Below are 18,344 nucleotides of genomic sequence, written 5' to 3'. Positions count from 1 at the left end.
ATGAACTCTGAATCGCAGAAACTTGGATGACTTGAAGCTATGATAATTCTCTTATTAGATAACAATAAATGTGTCTTTTGAATTTTTATCATGAATGTAGTCTAACAAATTTTTTAGGTTACATATATTTATAAAACAAAATTAAGCATGTAAATGGTGAAATCCCCTGACTTTGTCCTTGTAACGGAGAGATCATTTATATCAGTTATCTGTACAACCTTACTGAGTAGGGAACTGAACATTATAGATTAACAACTATGATTTATATATTTATTTTAAACACAATGGAATACACAATATACTGTAAGGTGATAAGATGAAATTCGTCTGGGAATAATCTTTGTTAAATGGAATGTTATAGATCTAGCTTGCTAATGCATAAAAACCGACAACAACACATTTCTGAATAATTTTGTTTCGTAACGTTTCAATGTACAGAGATATGAAATATTATACAACATATTAATATAATTTCAATGGTTAAGATCATGAGTCAGTTGAAGCTAGACCACCATGGAAAACCTGGAAGCACTGGACGGCCGTTCCGTCCTATTGTGGGACTCCTCAGAAGTGCACATCCACGACCTCGCCCCCTGCGGGATTCGAACCCAGGACCTACTGGTTTCGCACCCGAGCACTTAACCCCTAGACCACTGAGCCGGCATCTGACGGTGTTAATGTCTAACTTCAACTAATCCCACAATAGGACGAAACGGCCGTCCAGTGCTTCCAGGTTTTCCATGGTGGTCTAGCTTCAACTGACTCATGATCTTAACCATTGAAATTACTACAATCTCCACAAAAACCCATCTGATAATAATATAAACTAGGATAAATCAGGTTTGAAATCCAAATCTTGAAACAAATAGAATTTTATATGATTTTTAACAAACTAGTTATCAATCAACCCAACCAACAGTATCTTTTGAGAGAAACTTTTAGGTTTAGATCAAATATCATTGCCTATCTCTTCTTAACATGATCTTAGTGAAGAAAAACTACTAACGTAGTACTGAACCACTTAGAGAATATTATTCATATTTAAACAAAAACTGAATGCCTTCCTGCATTGGATGCCTTTCAGAAGGTATTAATTAATCAATTCATTAAGATTACTGATGTAAAATATCTCTTTTCACAAAAAAGGGTATCGATTGGTGTACTGTTTAACCAATAAAAATCAAGATCAAATATTTAGCTTTGTTCCTATGGGAATGTTTTTTTCTAAGATAAAAATAATAACAGCTGTATATTGTTTTCTCTTGGTTGATCAAGTATTGCGTGACATAATTTATTACTAAAATAGGAAATCTTTGTTTGTTTGTATGTATAACATATACTGTATAGTACAATAAGCTTAAATAAATGTTGTATGTGTATGTAGCTATCTATGCATTTATTATAATTACACTGGTATTAATAATGTGATCGTTTTTTTTAACATTTCATAACATTTAGATTTATATTCTGTTCAGCATTTGTTTTAAATTATACTTTGTTCGTTATTTTGTTTTAATTTATTTAACTCATTGCTAAAAATAATTCGATATCCTTCATTTCCACACATTTATTCATCATCATCAATGAATAAAAATACCTTCAATACTTTTGTTAAGGGGAAAAAATATATCCATTAGTTTTTCAAGTCTTATTAACATGCAAATCATATAATAACATAACTGAATTAAATGTAATTTCAATAGTTAATATCATGAGTAGATTGAAGCTAGACCACCTTTGAAAACCTGGAAGAACTGAACGGCCATTTCGTTCTAGTATGGGACTCCTCAGCAGTGCGCCTCCATGATCCCGCCTCATGAGATTCAAATGTATTTAAATCGAATAAAACGGAATGAAATTCCCCCCCAAAAAAAATCCACTCAACATTATTTAAGTAAATTCACACTTCAATCACATCTGATTTTTCTTCTATCCTTATTTTATTTTTCCATCTCTAGTATTAAGAAAAAATGAACCATGTCAGATTATCCTATTTATTCAAGCTTAACACATAACAAGTATTAGACGACAATAACTGGACAGATTATTTGAACTATTTGTAAACAAAAAACGATTATAATAATTGGCTTTTAATGTGTCCTGTTGAAAGACAAACAAAACAAACAAACAAATTAAAATAACCCTCGTTTTCATTTGACCAAAAAATTTTCACACGGAATATGATAATTTTCAGTATTATTCCCAAATTAGTAACCCATCAATATAGAAAAGTAAATAAATAATCAAGATACGTATATATAGGCAGTGTAATTTTCATAAAATTTCACAATTATTCTTATATTTATATTACGTTTTATGTGTATGCGTGAAAATAGAGAGAAACATTTATAACAATATTTCAATCATGCTGTTTACATTTTAATAAATTACATGGTTGGGGGTAAATATTTTCCCTATAAAAACATTATTATAAATTATAGGTTATATTATTTTCAGTATTTAATAGATACATTATTCTGATAGTTATTGAAAAGTTTTCTTATAAGAATATGACCTGCTTTTTGTTTTTGGAATATAAACTATTCATAAATGTTTTCAAAGTTAACCATTTTGATATTAAACACTGATACATATTTCTTTTTTTTGTATTGGTTGTTTGAATCTTCTCATTGACAATTAAGATTCCAATTGATCAGTCTCTTATTGTCATATATACATCCTGTGGATAACGCAATGAAAATTTGAAGCGTATAGTACTGGGTTCGACCTTCGGAATGTACATCAACTCTAAGATGCAGGTACATCTAACTGACAAGTCTTAAATGGGATGAAATGTGCGTTCTTGATTTAATTACTAATCGCCAGTCATCACTGCTTTTAAATAATGATGGTTTGTCAACTGAGAATTCAAGGATGATGAGATATAATGAATTAAAGCAATAAATACCTTGTTGTATTAGGTAATTTGAAGAGACTTATCGCAATCGAAACTGATAAACACTTGAAAGACAAGCTAAATGTAAACAAATATTTTGTTAGAATTTAGTATTTCTTAATGTTGATTGAGAACGAATAGAATAGTATCCAAAATATTTCAATCTCCTAAATAATGAAATATCAGTTGGAAAATTGAAATAGGATGCACTTTCTCATATTTCCCACTTCAGTCAATTTATGATGCAGATAAATCTTCATCAATACTTGATCAAATCCATGAATTACAGTATCCCGTCAGAACCTTAAAATTTCCATTTTTAAATCTAGTCAATAGTGAAGTTATATGTTTTAATAACAAATTTAGTACACTCTTAGCTAATTTTCAAGATAAAATATTCGTTTCTAGCTTTTTCTTATATCTGAATAAAAGAATACATACTGGAAACTGTTGTGTAATACCAAACAGGTTTCTTAAGCAACTACGATATTGACTTTTAGAAAAGAGTAGTTTACTTTATATCGCAAACGCAATCATATTTGTCCATTACATGCGTAAAAAAAGCACGCATTAAACCTCAAAAACATCAATTTTATTTACATTTATCCTTTTTTATGTTCATTATGATGTAGCTATGGTTATTGAATGAATCCATTAGAGGTTTTTATTCTAGAGTATATATCCATGTGTCCTTTATTTTAGGAAACAAATAAGTTAGTTACTAATTCTGAGATTTTTTTTCAGTATAAAAATCTATTATGTTTATTTTATTATGAATATTTATTCAATGAAAACATTATGAGTCTTCGTATATCATGTTTAAAATGATTAACATTGTTTATTTTTTAAAAAGCGTATTAACAGATTTAGGGTTTACTTAATGGATAACAATATTATTATTCTTATACAAAAAATGCTTTCTGTTGTTAATATGCTACTATTAAAATTAAAAAAAATAGTTAAAATATTATCATACCTACATGATATATTGCTCTATTTCTGTTCTATGTTAAAGACTAGTTCATTTACCAGAAATGATTGTAATTCATATGTTGTCATGATGTAACAGTTGATGTGTGTGTATGTGTGTAATTATATGATGGTGTGAGTGTGTGTAGAATTAGAGGAAATAAGAAAAGTAATAGACAACTAGGAAAAGGAAAAAAAAGGAAACGGAAGTTAATAGTATAACAAATGTATTGATAACAGTGTCTGGGTTTTTTTTTGGGGGGGATTTATACGCCTGCAGGCTAAATATATTCGTTCTGTTTAATGAAACACAATTATATTTTGCATATAATTTTACAACAATGAATAACTGTCTCAGTTTCCTCAAGGCATATTGCTCTTTTCAGATAATACAAGACTGTTTACAGGCATATTTCATAAACAGGACTTGTGTTCAGAGCATAATGAGTAAAAACGGTCATTAAAAAATGAGTCCTATGGTTGATTTTTTTTGTATAGATACATTACTCACATTTGTTTTAATATATTTTCTAGAAAAGAACTTCTGATGAATACTAGTTACTTTATAAGTCGGTAAGTAACAATGTGATATGTATTAAAGTTCGTAAAAACAAACAAAATATTGATAAAAAGATAAGTTTAACTATAGAATCTTTTATTTATTCGTATATTTAGATTTAAGGAAATCCATATTATCAACCAAAGTGTTAAAAGGGATAATCATGGAAGAGATAATAATTGTAAGTACAAATAGTATTAGTATTAGGTATTTTACGGATATTATAGTAATTTTAATAGTTGAGATCATGAGTCAGTTGAAGTTTGATCACCATGGAAGCAATGTACCGCCGTTTCGTCCTATTGTGGAACTTCTCAGCAGGGCTCATCCAGCAGTGATTTCAGGTTTTCCATGGTGGTCTAACTTCAATTAACTCATGGTGTCAACTATTGAAAATACTTTTTTAATTAGCAAAAAACTAGTTTCATTTGTGTGATATCAGAATTATTGGGTTCTTGGTGATTTATTAATTGATGAAAAGAACTTTTTTTAATTAGTAACAATATATGGATAAAACTTACATTTGACAAATATCATGGTTTTAATTTTATAGTCTAATATTATGATATTGAGTGAGATTATGTAAATATGACCTTTAAATAGTAATAAATTACTGACCAAATTACTCAAAAAGTTAGTGTCGTTCTAGAAGGAATATACTTATAACTAAGAATCCTTTACAGAAATAAATTTTAATAGTTAATAATTCTCTGTTAATGAAAGTTATTGAAATAGCTTATGCAATGATACTTTTTAGTCAAATAATAGGATATGATCAGACAGAAGTTGGTTATTTAAAATCAACGACTATGTCTCAATAAATTTTTGGCGTTGTTGTTAACTTGTTTTGGGAATTTTTAAGTGTTACAATGATCTAAAGTTTAAGCTCTCATCATGAGATTTTAAGCTCCTGGATTCAACTTACAATGGGGTGATAAATTTGAAATGTTGGAGTGTTCCATACTGGAGTCAAAAAGCTGTTCCTTGACCCCTCGTTTTAAAATGTCTAATTAATGTCTCCCCTTAATGTAAATTATAATATAGTCGAAATATTCGTAAGCTTACACCACAATTACTATTTTATTAGCAATTGTCTACAATTAAGTCAATGAAAACATGCTTGATAATAATTAACTGATGTTTAAATATCAATACTCCATGTAAAAAAAGCATAAAATGTAGTTATTATCTTCTATTACTTTAATATATACTGGCTATTTTGGCAAATATGTAGACATGTGAAGGTATTAAATGAATTCAAGGAGGAAATGACACTTAATAAATCATTATTTTTATGCTACTTTACTTGACTTTCGATAACAGATTTATTGAGTGTATAACTTTTGTCTGTATATTCAAACAAGAATATAGTAAATATATTTATCTATATATATTTTTATGTTTATTTTTCTAAATAGGAGAGTACACTTTTACTCCTTGGCAGTATACCTGATATAAATACTTAACATTTAAGGCAATGAACACTGAAAGTCATATTATTACTAACAATAGTGGTAATATTAATAAATAAACATTTTCCTTTCAAAACATAGAAATAAGCCGATATATATATATATATATATATAGAGAGAGAGAGAGAGAGTGAGTGAGTGAGTGAGTGTAAGAGAGAGAGAAAGGGAGAGAGAAATATGAGTCATTTGATACTCGTTTACAATTTTACTGAAACATTATTTTAGTTAATTTTTTCCCAGAAAAATCCTCAATTTCACATCATGCCTTTTTTGTAGTGTACGTTATACTATTAAAAGAAAAATAAATGACTCAATTATGTTAACATTATTTTGTAGACTTCAAAAATTCCATTGACTTTCTCCTTGTCAAAGTGCATTAATGGACTTTCTTCTTTTTTTTTTCTTATTCTAGAAATATCTTTACAGAGAAAAGGTATTTTAAATAATATTCGTAAACTTTTCTTCAAATATAAACTTCTTCTTAACTAGATATTTAACACATTGGTATCGGAGTAAACTGTCATAGAACATCTGGTTGTTTGAATGTATAATTCTCTTTCGCTCGCTCGCTCGCTCTCGAAATTGATTAATTGTATGTTTTAATAAAATAATAAAATTCAGAAATTTACAATTTTAACCGAAAGTTATAAATTATGAACATAGGAAATATTAAAAGAATATCCGTCAGGAATATTTCTGGCGAAACTGCCAGCCTTTAGCTTAGATATAGGAAGAGGGTTGTGCATAGGGTTAGTGACCCCATCCCATATAAAGAACTCAATAATTGGAATTCCCCAATAATGAATACTTGGTAGTGACAAGTTATGGTAGCGTGAAATGATATACATATATGTGTGATATATTCATACATATCATTCCCATTTGTAAAAAATATCTTTCAATTAGAAAATTATTCTCTTCAAACGTATATTTGGTAATGATATCAATATTTATATCTAAGTCATTGACGATAGTAGGTATCGAAGTAAAAATAAACTCATCACCAGTATATATATATACATATATACCTTTTCAAAATGTCAACTGTTTTAAGGCGAGATGTTCCAAATACTTCACTGTTTCCCTATTCGAGTAAACATCAATGTAATTTCACCTTAGAAATGAATTTAATAGGAAAATCTCAATAATTATTTAGTCACTTTCTATTCTCATCACATTTAATGTTATGGATAGTCATAGTTGTCAATTAATTATCAATAAAATAAATGAAAATCTATCGATGAGAATTTTTAGATTGCAAATATAAACTTCAGAAATCGTTTAATTAATACTAATATATCAAATGAGGGATATTTGATACCGTGAATCGATCTAAACTAGACCAACATCAAGAACCTGGAAGCACCGAACGGTCGTTTCGTCCTAGTATGAAATTCCCCAGCAGCGCTCATCCGCAGTCCTCATCATGAGACTCGAACCCAAAACCTTCGGTCTCATGCGTGAACGCTTAACTTCTAAACCAGTGAGCCGGCATCTAAGGTTCTTAATAACTAACTTCACTCGATTCATAATCTTACGCAACCCTTCATCCATTTTTTGAGGTGGATGACAGTCCCACACCCAACAAGGATTGGAGTCCACTAATCACAGTTTCTCACTAGAAATCCAGGAAATCCATCTTGAATCTAGTTACTAGTGGAAACATGATAATACTAAATTATTCAAGAAATATAGGTGTTATTTATCAACAGGTAAATTGTTATTATCCAATATAAATTAAATCATAATTTGTTTTTTTTATCATAGTTATGTTTAAGGATTAACATCTACAATAAATTGACTTATCATTCGAAAGAAAATAAACTACTGAAAACAAACTGCACCGAACGACGTAACTAATATATTGAATAATTGCTGGATAAGTGAGAAGTCCCTCTCTCTCTCTCTCTCTCTCTCTCTATATATATATATATATATATATATATATATATATATATATATATAAAGAAAAGAAAGAAATCTATGTATCAATATTTTTCACGCTTATATCCACTTGATTTATTTAGCACAGATTCTATCCAAAGAAAGTATGTAGAAATTAATCTTCTTTTTACATGGATATGAACTAAGCTTTAAAGAATGATCTGTTTATATGTTGTTTATATCTCTTAAAAATTTAGTTTTTAAGTAAGAGATTTCATTCATAATAATCAAGAGATATATTGCAATAAATAATTTAAACTATACTTATAAACCACATACAGATTAATTGTTTCTGTTAAATCACTGATTTATTCATTCAACCATAAATAAATAAGTATACTATATTAAAAGGTTAGTTGAAGATTGCGTAAATTCAATGTGATACATCAGAAGAGGCCTAACCAGTAATAAGAAAGAAATGAGGAATGAGAACAGTGAATAATTTTTTTAAAAACCTGGATATATCAGAAGGGGATTTTGTGGAGATTGTAGTAATTTCAATAGTTGAGATCATGAGTCAATTGAAGCTAGACTACCATGGAAAACCTGAGATTACTGGATGATCGTTTTGTTTTACTACGGGACTCCTCAGTAGTGTGCATCCACGACCCAGCCTCGCGGAATTCGAACCCACGACCTACTAGTCTCGCACGTGAGCGCTTAACCAATACAGCAACACACCGGCATCCAACGGTGTTAATATCTAATTTCAACCAATCCACCAAATTGAGCGACACATCCACCATTGTCATCAGTGGGTTACTATCTCACAACTGACCCGGTTGAACTCCATTGGTTACGACTTCTCATTAAGACAGCAGGAATCACCTCTTGGAGACCGTCACTAGAGATCATATGATGATTGGTATCAGTAGGGGATCGAGTCCCGCGAGACAGGGTCGTAGATGAACACTGTTGAGGAGTCACGCACTAGGACGAGGTGGCCGTCAAGTGCTTCCAGGTTTTCCATGGTGGTCTATCTTCATTTGACTCATGACTTCAAATATTGAAACCTGGATGTATTTCAAAAGATTTATTCTTGTCATTATATTGTTATGTAATAAAATAAAGGAAAACAAATGTAATTTATATTTTGTGAATATTTTATCCTCAAAAAAGTTTCATTTTTAGATCCATGATAACTGATAAATGGTATAGGAATTTTGTGCAAAATGTGATAAATTTTACTTCATTTTAAAATTTTCTGTATCAACGGGTTATATAATCAAGTTATAGTTTATATCTAAGTTCACAGGAAAAGTATTAAAATAACACAGAATATAAGTTTAGCACCACTTTGCTAAATTCATTGGCAACAGTAATTTGAAATTAAGCAACGTTAATATACATCAATAAAACATATAAAACTGAATGAAACATTATTATTGTACAATTTGATCTATGGAATCAGAACTACCTCATAAAATGTATAGTCATATTATCTTTGTGAAGTTATGAAAACCCATGACAAAACATCAACTTCAAATACTGTGTTAAAAATAAAGTGAAAGAAAGGAAAGTATATGAAGGATACTTACCATGAAAGTAACACTTAATACGAAGATAAGAGACGGCCAATCGTAGAATAGATAATTTATCCAATTTCACAATAACATTTTGTTCAAATGGTAATAGACTTGCTAAATGTTCTAATTCTGAATTTAAACGTTCACGATGCCTTTTGCTTGGATTAGATTTCACATTATGATCTGGTTGAATTACGGCTGAACATGTTGGTTTATTACTAGATGCAGTTAAAAGAAAGAAGAGAACAATCAGTTAAACTGAAATATAATGAAAGAATGCAAACAAACAAGATATATAATTTTTCAATGTAATGTAAATAACTTAAAGGAGTTTATTTGGGCATATTCTACAGTATAACTTCCAAAATACAATCTTCTCAAAGTTATAATCATACATATAATCAGAATTTGTTATGTACTTATGAAAAGAGAATTTAATTCTATTTTAGATTTTTACACAACTGAATGTTGTAATAGTTCATTCACTCAGTTTCAACGAAACTGTATAGTACCAAAAGCCATGGGGATAAATCTAATAGTACGAAAAACTTATTATTCAGAACATTAAAAATGAAATCTAAACACCAGAGATAAGAACACTTAAGAGTTGCATTCATGATTTATCGGAAACCTGAAAGTCCCAGTATGGGACTCCCCAGGAGTGTGACTCCACGATCCCACCAGGACCCATCAGTCTCGCTCGCGAGCGCTTAATTTCTAAACCACTGAACCAGCATCCAACGGTTTTAATGTTTAACTTCAACCAATCCACGGAAATGCGCCACTCTCCATTATTGTCATCAGTGAATTACTATCTCACAACAGACCCGGTTGAAATTCACTAGATACGGCTTCTCACCAGAACTAACTAATTAAAATTAGTTTACGCTGAAACACGATCTTAATTATAGCTGAAACTAAATGGAATGTAAATCTTATTTAAAAGTCTCATTGTTAATGTTAAAATATTCTAAAAAGAAGTAGTTATACTAAGAATATCAATAATAAGAAATAACACATTCGTTAAAGATGAATAACACAGTAAAATCCAGCATATTATAAACTTCTATAAAGCTGAAGATCAACTAGAATCAATTATGTAGAGTTCAACAAACAACTCAAATTTCATTCTATATGATGCTCTGATACATACATTGTACATATTCATTTATTTCCATTGAAATTACTTCTCTACTGCATTATTTTCAAACAACGAGAATTAAAATGTTTATATGAATATTAATTAATCTGCACTTGGTTTCTAAGAGGCTATACCAGAATTAACTGGGTTCTAATCATGTAATATTCTTTATTATTCCAATTTTTTAAAATGTATATTCATTCAAGTGAATTTCTTTTAAAAGTAATATATTAATATCTTATTGAGTTATACGAGTATACATCCAACTCTAAAACTCATGTATTGACAGTAATCTTTATCACTACACTGAATAACAGAATTCACCATGACGTTACTCACACTACTGATGAATACTATCATCTTATTATATCGATAATATCTTGAAATCAGATTTCATATTTGTATGACATCCATCTGTCGCGTGCTTTATCCTATTTTCCATTTCCAGTTTATACTGTTTTACAGAATTTGACTCAACTGTGTTAGCATTGGTGAACTTGTATTGTAGTTTTGTTTTGGGCGGAACAGATTTCTTATTCATTCATAATATACTAATATACTAATCATTCGAGTCTATGAGAAATTGGATTTTGAAAGAAGGATTTTGGTAGAAGTGTATTTTCACTACCCCTGTCAATCCATAGACAAACGTAGAAGTGAGTGAATGCTTGACTGTGTGTAGTTAGTTGGTTTATTTGAAAGAAAGTCAATGATAAAACAAACACAGGGATACACGGAATATAAATTAATAAAATGTATGAATGTATTTGGATAGACAGGTATATGGGAGAGAGAGAGAGAGTGTGTGTGTGTGTAGATGAGTTCACTTGCGATTCTTTCAGTAGATATGATCTATAGGAGAGAAGTAACCATCTGTTTACTAATTTACTTTCTCTTATATTCTGTATTCTGTTTCATTTTCACTGTATTCACAATATTAAATGAAATATTGAATAAAAGTTACGGTAATTAAATTTAAATTATCATAGAGTTTTCTTTTTAATGGCTTCAGTTGTAGCACATTATCTTAATAAATGAATGATGAATATTCTCTGACACTTAAAGCACACTAGGATTTACCTACAAAATAGTATTGATATAATAATATTTAGGGATTCTCTGTAAAATATCTTTAAGATAATCATTTGCTTCCTGATAGTCCTTTTCAGTGGTTAACCTAGTAGTAAATATCTTATATTTAAAACAATATTGATAATAACATTGTAATATTTTACGTGAAAACAAACTATTGATCACTTAAAATTATGGAAATGTACTTTCTTGAAATTTTAAGCGACAAACTTATACTAAAGAGTTAATAATGTTAACAGTGAAAATAAACGTTAAATATTATTAATTTTATTCTAATCCATTAGCCTAACAGTAATTTACATACATTTTGTATTGTTTGTCTGAATCTTCCCATTGAAGTTTAGAACTGCAATTGATCAATCACTTATTGGCATATGTGTATTCTGTACAGTGTGCTTCGATATTGCCTTAATTCACAAACATTATAAGCAAAGATGGATGATGGTTAATAGTGGAATTCAGAAAGCGCGTTCTGTCCTATTTGGTAATTAAGGCATTATCGAGGTAATGCACACAGGATGCACATATACCAATAAGAGACTGATCAATTGCAGTACTTAATATCATTGAGCAGATTCAGAAAAACTATACAAAATGAATTTAAACTTCAACTCATTACACAAGCAAGTGGCTATCAGAACTCAGTAGCTAAGTGGATAACGTGATGGCACTTGAAGAGAATGGTACTCAGTTCGAATCCTGGAGTGAATATCAACTGAGATGTAGGTACATCCGACTGGCGATTCCCAGATAGAACGAATCGTGCGTCATGGATTCCACTGCTAGTCACTATCCATCTTTGCTTAGTAATTTACATATTTCTGAATTCCATCACATTCAAATAGTATGAACTATGAAGATAAAAATGATTATTAGTATCGTCTTAGTTAATAATAGCATAGAAAATTCCTAGATCTATTTAGTAAAAATTGACAAAAGTCAACATATGGTCAGTGAGGTACCTATGATTTCTTCTATTCATGCTATTAAAAACGATATATCAACTAGATTTGAAACTAGTAGTAATTAGTATTAAAGTTTGACACTATTCTTCATTTGCTCAAGTCTGTAACATAAAATTATGTTGATCAAATAATCCAGATTTTTTCTTAAAATTAAATATATATATTCTATGACATGTAGAAATTTTTTAGTCAATATCATATCAAATGGTGGTCTAGAGGTTAAGCATTCACGCATGAAACTAAAGTTCCTGGTTTCGAGTCCCAAGTATGGAATGAGCATTGCTGAAGAGCCGCACACCAAGACGAAACGGTCGTCCATTGCTTCCAGGTTTTCAACAAAGTTTTGGCATTGATAAGTTCATGATCTCAATAGAAAAAATCTTATACAGTGAAAACACAGTGAATGATGTTTTTCGATCGTTCTAATCGGTGTATATAAACTTATTAATATATTTGTTTTGAAAAGAGAGCTTGTCATCTAAAAATTTATGACTTGACTACATGTAACTTCTTTTCAGAATTTTTTTTAGTTTTAAATTGTGATAATTGACGTTTAGTATAGAAGCACTCGAGCATAACTCGCTAACTAGTAATTATGTCCCTTTTTTAGAAGACAAATTTAAGATTATATAAATGATCAGAATCTCTTTGTAGAATTTCCCCGCATATCAATAAATACTGAGAAAGTAAGAATCATTCACCAAGTTTTTTTAAACAACCACATTAGATACACCATGTATTTTTTGCTTATTAAGTTCAATGATTCATTCCTTCCTTTCATCTATAGTTTATGTTAGCTAGTATTGAGTTATTTGTATGTTGATTCATAAGGGCATTTATTGGTTTGTCTTGTTAAAAAACGTTGCTACATTAAGTTAAAAGTAAAGTCTCCTTACGTTTTGATCACATCTTGAATCGACACGATATCATTTCAATATCATCTATTGATATGCACTAGAAAGAATTTCACTGACAAATTATAAATTGGTATCTTCAAACGAATTCGAGTAGCTTAAGTTTTATACAGTTTATTAACCATGATTACGGATATATATATAAACGAATAGAACCCTTGTACATGCAATAACATGCTAAATAAATAATTATTCCATAAAGGATATTGATATTGCATGTTTACAAAGTCAGTCACTAAAATAAAACGCATACTAGATGTAGACCCAAGAGGTTATTGGTCTCTAAAAAAAGTGTTATGCTATCTACTAACCTTTTAGGATTTTTTCTGCGCCGTTTTGTCGCATACATAGTTTTAATAACCCAGTCATCAACCATGTCTGAAGATTGATCAAATTTATATGTATATGTGTTAATAGTACAGTATATAAAATTCCTTGTGAAGAGGTTTTAATTGCAAAACCAATGTTTTTTCTTTGGAATTGATTGTTGAAAATACTTGTCAAAATTATTTTCCCAGTATTATCTCCTGATAGTCCACTTATCTTAATTGAAAGTAGAAATAATAGTAGTATTGATAGCAGTAATATTATTAATAGTAATAGCAACAAAGATAATCTCAAGTTATATTGATTTTCATCAATGTTTCTTGCTTAAAAAATATGTATCTAGTTATTAATTTGATGAAGGAATCAGTTCTGAACTTTCATTGGTCAGAACAATTGAGTCCCGTTTCTGGTATACGGAAGAAAACAAATATATGGATTCCGATTGGTTGAAAATTAAATAGATGAATAAATTTAGGATAAATGGTAAGAGAATTTACAAGAGGGTGTGTAAGGAAAGAAAACAGTAGACTTTAATTTTACTGACCTACCTACCATTCCTTTCTAGGTTCTTCACCTTAAAAAAGTTTGTCCCGTATTAATTCTCTTCAATATCATAAGTGTTGACTAGGATTATGAATAATTTGTAACTGAAATCTGTTTTTCAGTTCTCTTTATACATTTTTATGTTTAATGTCTACAATATTTTCATTATTATATCTAAAATGGTGATTGAAAAAATCAAAATGTTGATCTTGGAAACAACTGAAATACTAAAAAAGATTATTTATTCAATCACAAGTGTTATCACAAACCAATAACTTAACAAGATCATAATGTTGTTCATCACTATGAACAAGTCTTATGTTGAATACAGAAATTAGCCAATTTTCATCCTATATAGTAAAACTGAATATATTGAGAGATTTATAATAATGTAATCTATTACATTTTAGATTTAAGTTGTATTGAGTTTTATTGCAAATGGACGTATCTTACTTCTCACATAGTCAAGTTGGTAGAATACATGATAACAAAAGAATCACTGGGTTAGACTGATGAATTTTTTTTAAAACACTAGTCATTTGAATACATTTTAAAGACTTAAATGAATGTCTTAAATGTTAATATCATTCAATACTTAGAGTATTTAATTCAGACTTATCTTATACAATACTTGAATAATAATGTGCGAATAAAACGCGGTGCTCACTGATGTATAAATCTCAAACAGTTATTTGCATTTTTAATTCGCCATACACTAAGTGGTTCACCGAATGATGAATCTATCGTCTAAAGCTGAAAGTAACATCAATGAAATAGGCTGATCGAATATATTATACATCGTAGTCTTATTTGCCTGACAAGTTATCATTGATATTTTAAAGGTCAAGTAAAGACGGAAATATGAATGAAAATAAAATAAAGTTTACTGAATGAAGAATATAAGTATCTGTCAAGTAAACATTTGAAGCCCTTGTTCTGTATTTCATAATTGTACCTCATTATATTTACGCAAGTGCAAACTTTTGTATGTTCTTAAATTCAAGCTTATTGAATGATATCAGGGAACAAGCGAATATTAGTTAGAGTTGTGACAATATACACAGATCGATGTATGTAAAGCATAATTCTCGAATCAAAAGTTGATCAGCGTGAAAAATTTATGTATAATATTTTGCGACATACGAGATTTGTAAACAGAACTGACAATTTAAAATCTCATTGAATAAAAACATTTTTAATAATGAAATAATAATATTTCTTGATATCTCAAGCTGTAGAAACTTGACGTTCTGACATTACGCAACTGAACATAAGTCAGGTCTTCAGATATTTGAAAGTATCAAATCCATCCTTGGTATTAATACTTATTATTGTTTTTATTATTGAGAACAAAAACCTCATTTAAATGGATCTTATTAAATTCGCATTTTCTAATAAAGGTTTTAACATAACACACATACTCGAATTATAATCCTCAGTTTTAACTTATCAAGGTTTTAAATAACAAATAATCTTTTTATAGTTGAATCCATGAGTCAATTGACGCTGGACCACCATTGAAAACCTGGAAGCACTGGATGGCCTTTTTATCCTAGTACGAGATTCATAGGCAGTGCGCATCCACGATCCTCTTTCAGGATTTGAACCCAGGGCCTACCAATCTCTCACGCAAGCCCTTAACTTCTAGACTACTGAGCCGGCATCCAACGATGGATGCACTTTGCTGAGGAATAGCATACTAGGACGAAACGTTTGTTCAGTGCTTCCAGGTTTTCCATGGTGGTCTTGCTTTATTTAACTCGTGAATTCAACTATAAAATTACCAAAATCTCCACAAAACTCCCTTCTGATAAAATAAATTTTTGTAGAATAACTAAATTTCTCAAAAGAATAATTTAATCTTATTATAGAATAAAAATCTTATATACAAGTCCTATTCATAATTAAAAGAAGCAAAATACCTAAATAACTTTTAAAATATATGAAGTATATAACTAAATAATCATAGTTTAAGGACAGTAACTAATGGAGATCATTCCACTTATTGACGAAGTTATTTTGTTATTTACAAAGTATATCATAAATCTTAGAAAAGATAATTGTATTTTCCACTTGGACATCCACACATCACTTGAAGAAAACAAAAGAAATCATTATCAATTGTTTCGTGGAACGTGATGATTGTATAAAACCAATCAAGAAATGATTTTTGTATGGAATAATTAAAGGTAACTATGTTTTCTTGAAAATAACTGAATTTATTACAACAGAGATATTATTTTATTTGTTCATTAGAGTGAATAAATTTAATTCATTCATTTTAATTATTTTCAAGATGAAACAACGCTAAATTTTCATACTGTTTCCGTATAAATAATAATGAATGGAGGATACCGATAAAGATAACTGAATAGGATAGTCTTTGGTTACGTTTATTACTGAACTAACGTGATTTTTAATAGATATTATTTTAAAAAAAATTAATTATAGTCATAACCCAGTTAACTTGAAAATTATCTTCATTTCATTTTTTTTCTTCTAAAATTTCAATAGTGCTGGAAAGTTTTGGTTAAATTGAATTGAGTTCATTTCCCACAAATGCCTTTGTATGGTCGAGAGTGGGGTGAGCCCACCCTCACTCTCGAAATGCTCTTACACAGCCACGCGTATACAGCCTCTGCCGGGGAAGTCTTACTCACTGCCTTCTCGTGGCGGGAGTGTTGTTTACGAAAATGAGAGGACAAAAAGCAAATGCCCGGCGCTTTAACCGGATTCCAAACCAATGGCGCACATGGGCTCCAGTGTCCTGTGGGAACAGGTGGCGTATGAACCAATCGTTGGTCACCGGCTACCATGTGACTGCATCTCCTCACGATGCTCCACTGTTTTTCGGATCAGACCTTTAGGTCAAAGGCTCGGGGTGTGACCCTCTAAGAAAACCACCTGCTTCGGTCTGGGCACCCAGGCAGTATCCCAGCCCTTACACGAATCGAATGATTTATGTAGCGCATATCTATTTGGTACCTCCTTGTATCAATGTTTATGTGTTTAAGTTAATAAATAAATAGAGTTGATTGTGTGTCGCAAAAAAGGCATGTTTTTCAATTATCGGTAGTTTGGGACAGTTTTTCTTTCGAATAACTTCAGATATAGATGAAAAGATTATTTTATACAAATTTCACACACTTATGATAATAATCGATCATATTAAATCATAGCATCGGTACTAAAATGTTCATTATAGAAGACTTAAGTTAGTTTTATTCCTGATTATTATATTTGTTGTATTGAAGGTGGCTGCAAATTCTAACTGCTGAGTATCTTCAATCATGACAGTATAAAAAGAAATATTTAAACAGCGTTCTCGATAGTGGCTAGTTAAGGAGTCTAAAACGCTAGATATACTTGGATTCCCGTTTGACGTTTTCACTGGAACTTGAACAAAGTAATTATTTATTCAGACTCATTTTTTATTGTTGAAAAATATATAATAAATGTGTAATTATTGGTTACGTTAAGGGAAACACTCAAGAATATCATTTAGTAACAGTAATTAATACATAAACTGGATAATAACTGTGCAAATGTTGGTTTAGATGTCAGATGATTGGTAGTACAGAATTTACTATTAAGAAAACTACATATACCCGTTCATTTAATTCAATATTACTTAATTGTAATCACATTTTATTTTATTGAATGCACCATTTATTAATTTATAACTGATGAGGTCTTACTTACAAACAAGTGGACGTAAATTCTTGTGTTTAAATTCTTGAGATATGATTACGTGAATCCTACAGATAACAGTATATAGTCCTACAATGTAACTATTAGTGACAAATATATTTTATTTATCTCACGAGGTGAGATCGTGGATACGCACTGCTGAGGCGCCGCACAATAGGACGAAACGGCCGTTCAGTGCTTCCTAGAATTTCCATAGTGGTTTAGCTTCAATTGACTCACGAACTCAACAATTAAAATTATATTTTATTAGCTTGTGAAATTATTAGGTTACAGACTATAATAAAA

General features: G+C 29.9%; 1 protein-coding gene across 1 annotated transcript in view; it reads right to left on the bottom strand.

The window, feature by feature from the left end:
- MS3_00010452 (uncharacterized protein) overlaps positions 1-13,854 on the bottom strand; it is a gene marked incomplete at both ends in the record, with an annotated part of 34,061 nt that extends 20,207 nt beyond the window's left edge. Inside the window, 2 exons of the mRNA XM_051218816.1 lie at positions 9,379-9,584; positions 13,790-13,854. Of these exons, the coding sequence (XP_051072118.1) occupies positions 9,379-9,584; positions 13,790-13,854 (271 nt within the window). The remainder of the gene's footprint in view (positions 1-9,378; positions 9,585-13,789) is intronic.
- Positions 13,855-18,344: the final 4,490 nt, after the last annotated feature.

The sequence above is a fragment of the Schistosoma haematobium genome, chromosome ZW (genome assembly GCF_000699445.3).
Source record: "Schistosoma haematobium chromosome ZW, whole genome shotgun sequence".
NCBI classification, from domain to species: domain Eukaryota; kingdom Metazoa; phylum Platyhelminthes; class Trematoda; order Strigeidida; family Schistosomatidae; genus Schistosoma; species Schistosoma haematobium.
The sequence above is the reverse complement of the archived record's forward strand: the minus strand, read 5'-3'. Positions and strand labels throughout refer to the sequence as shown.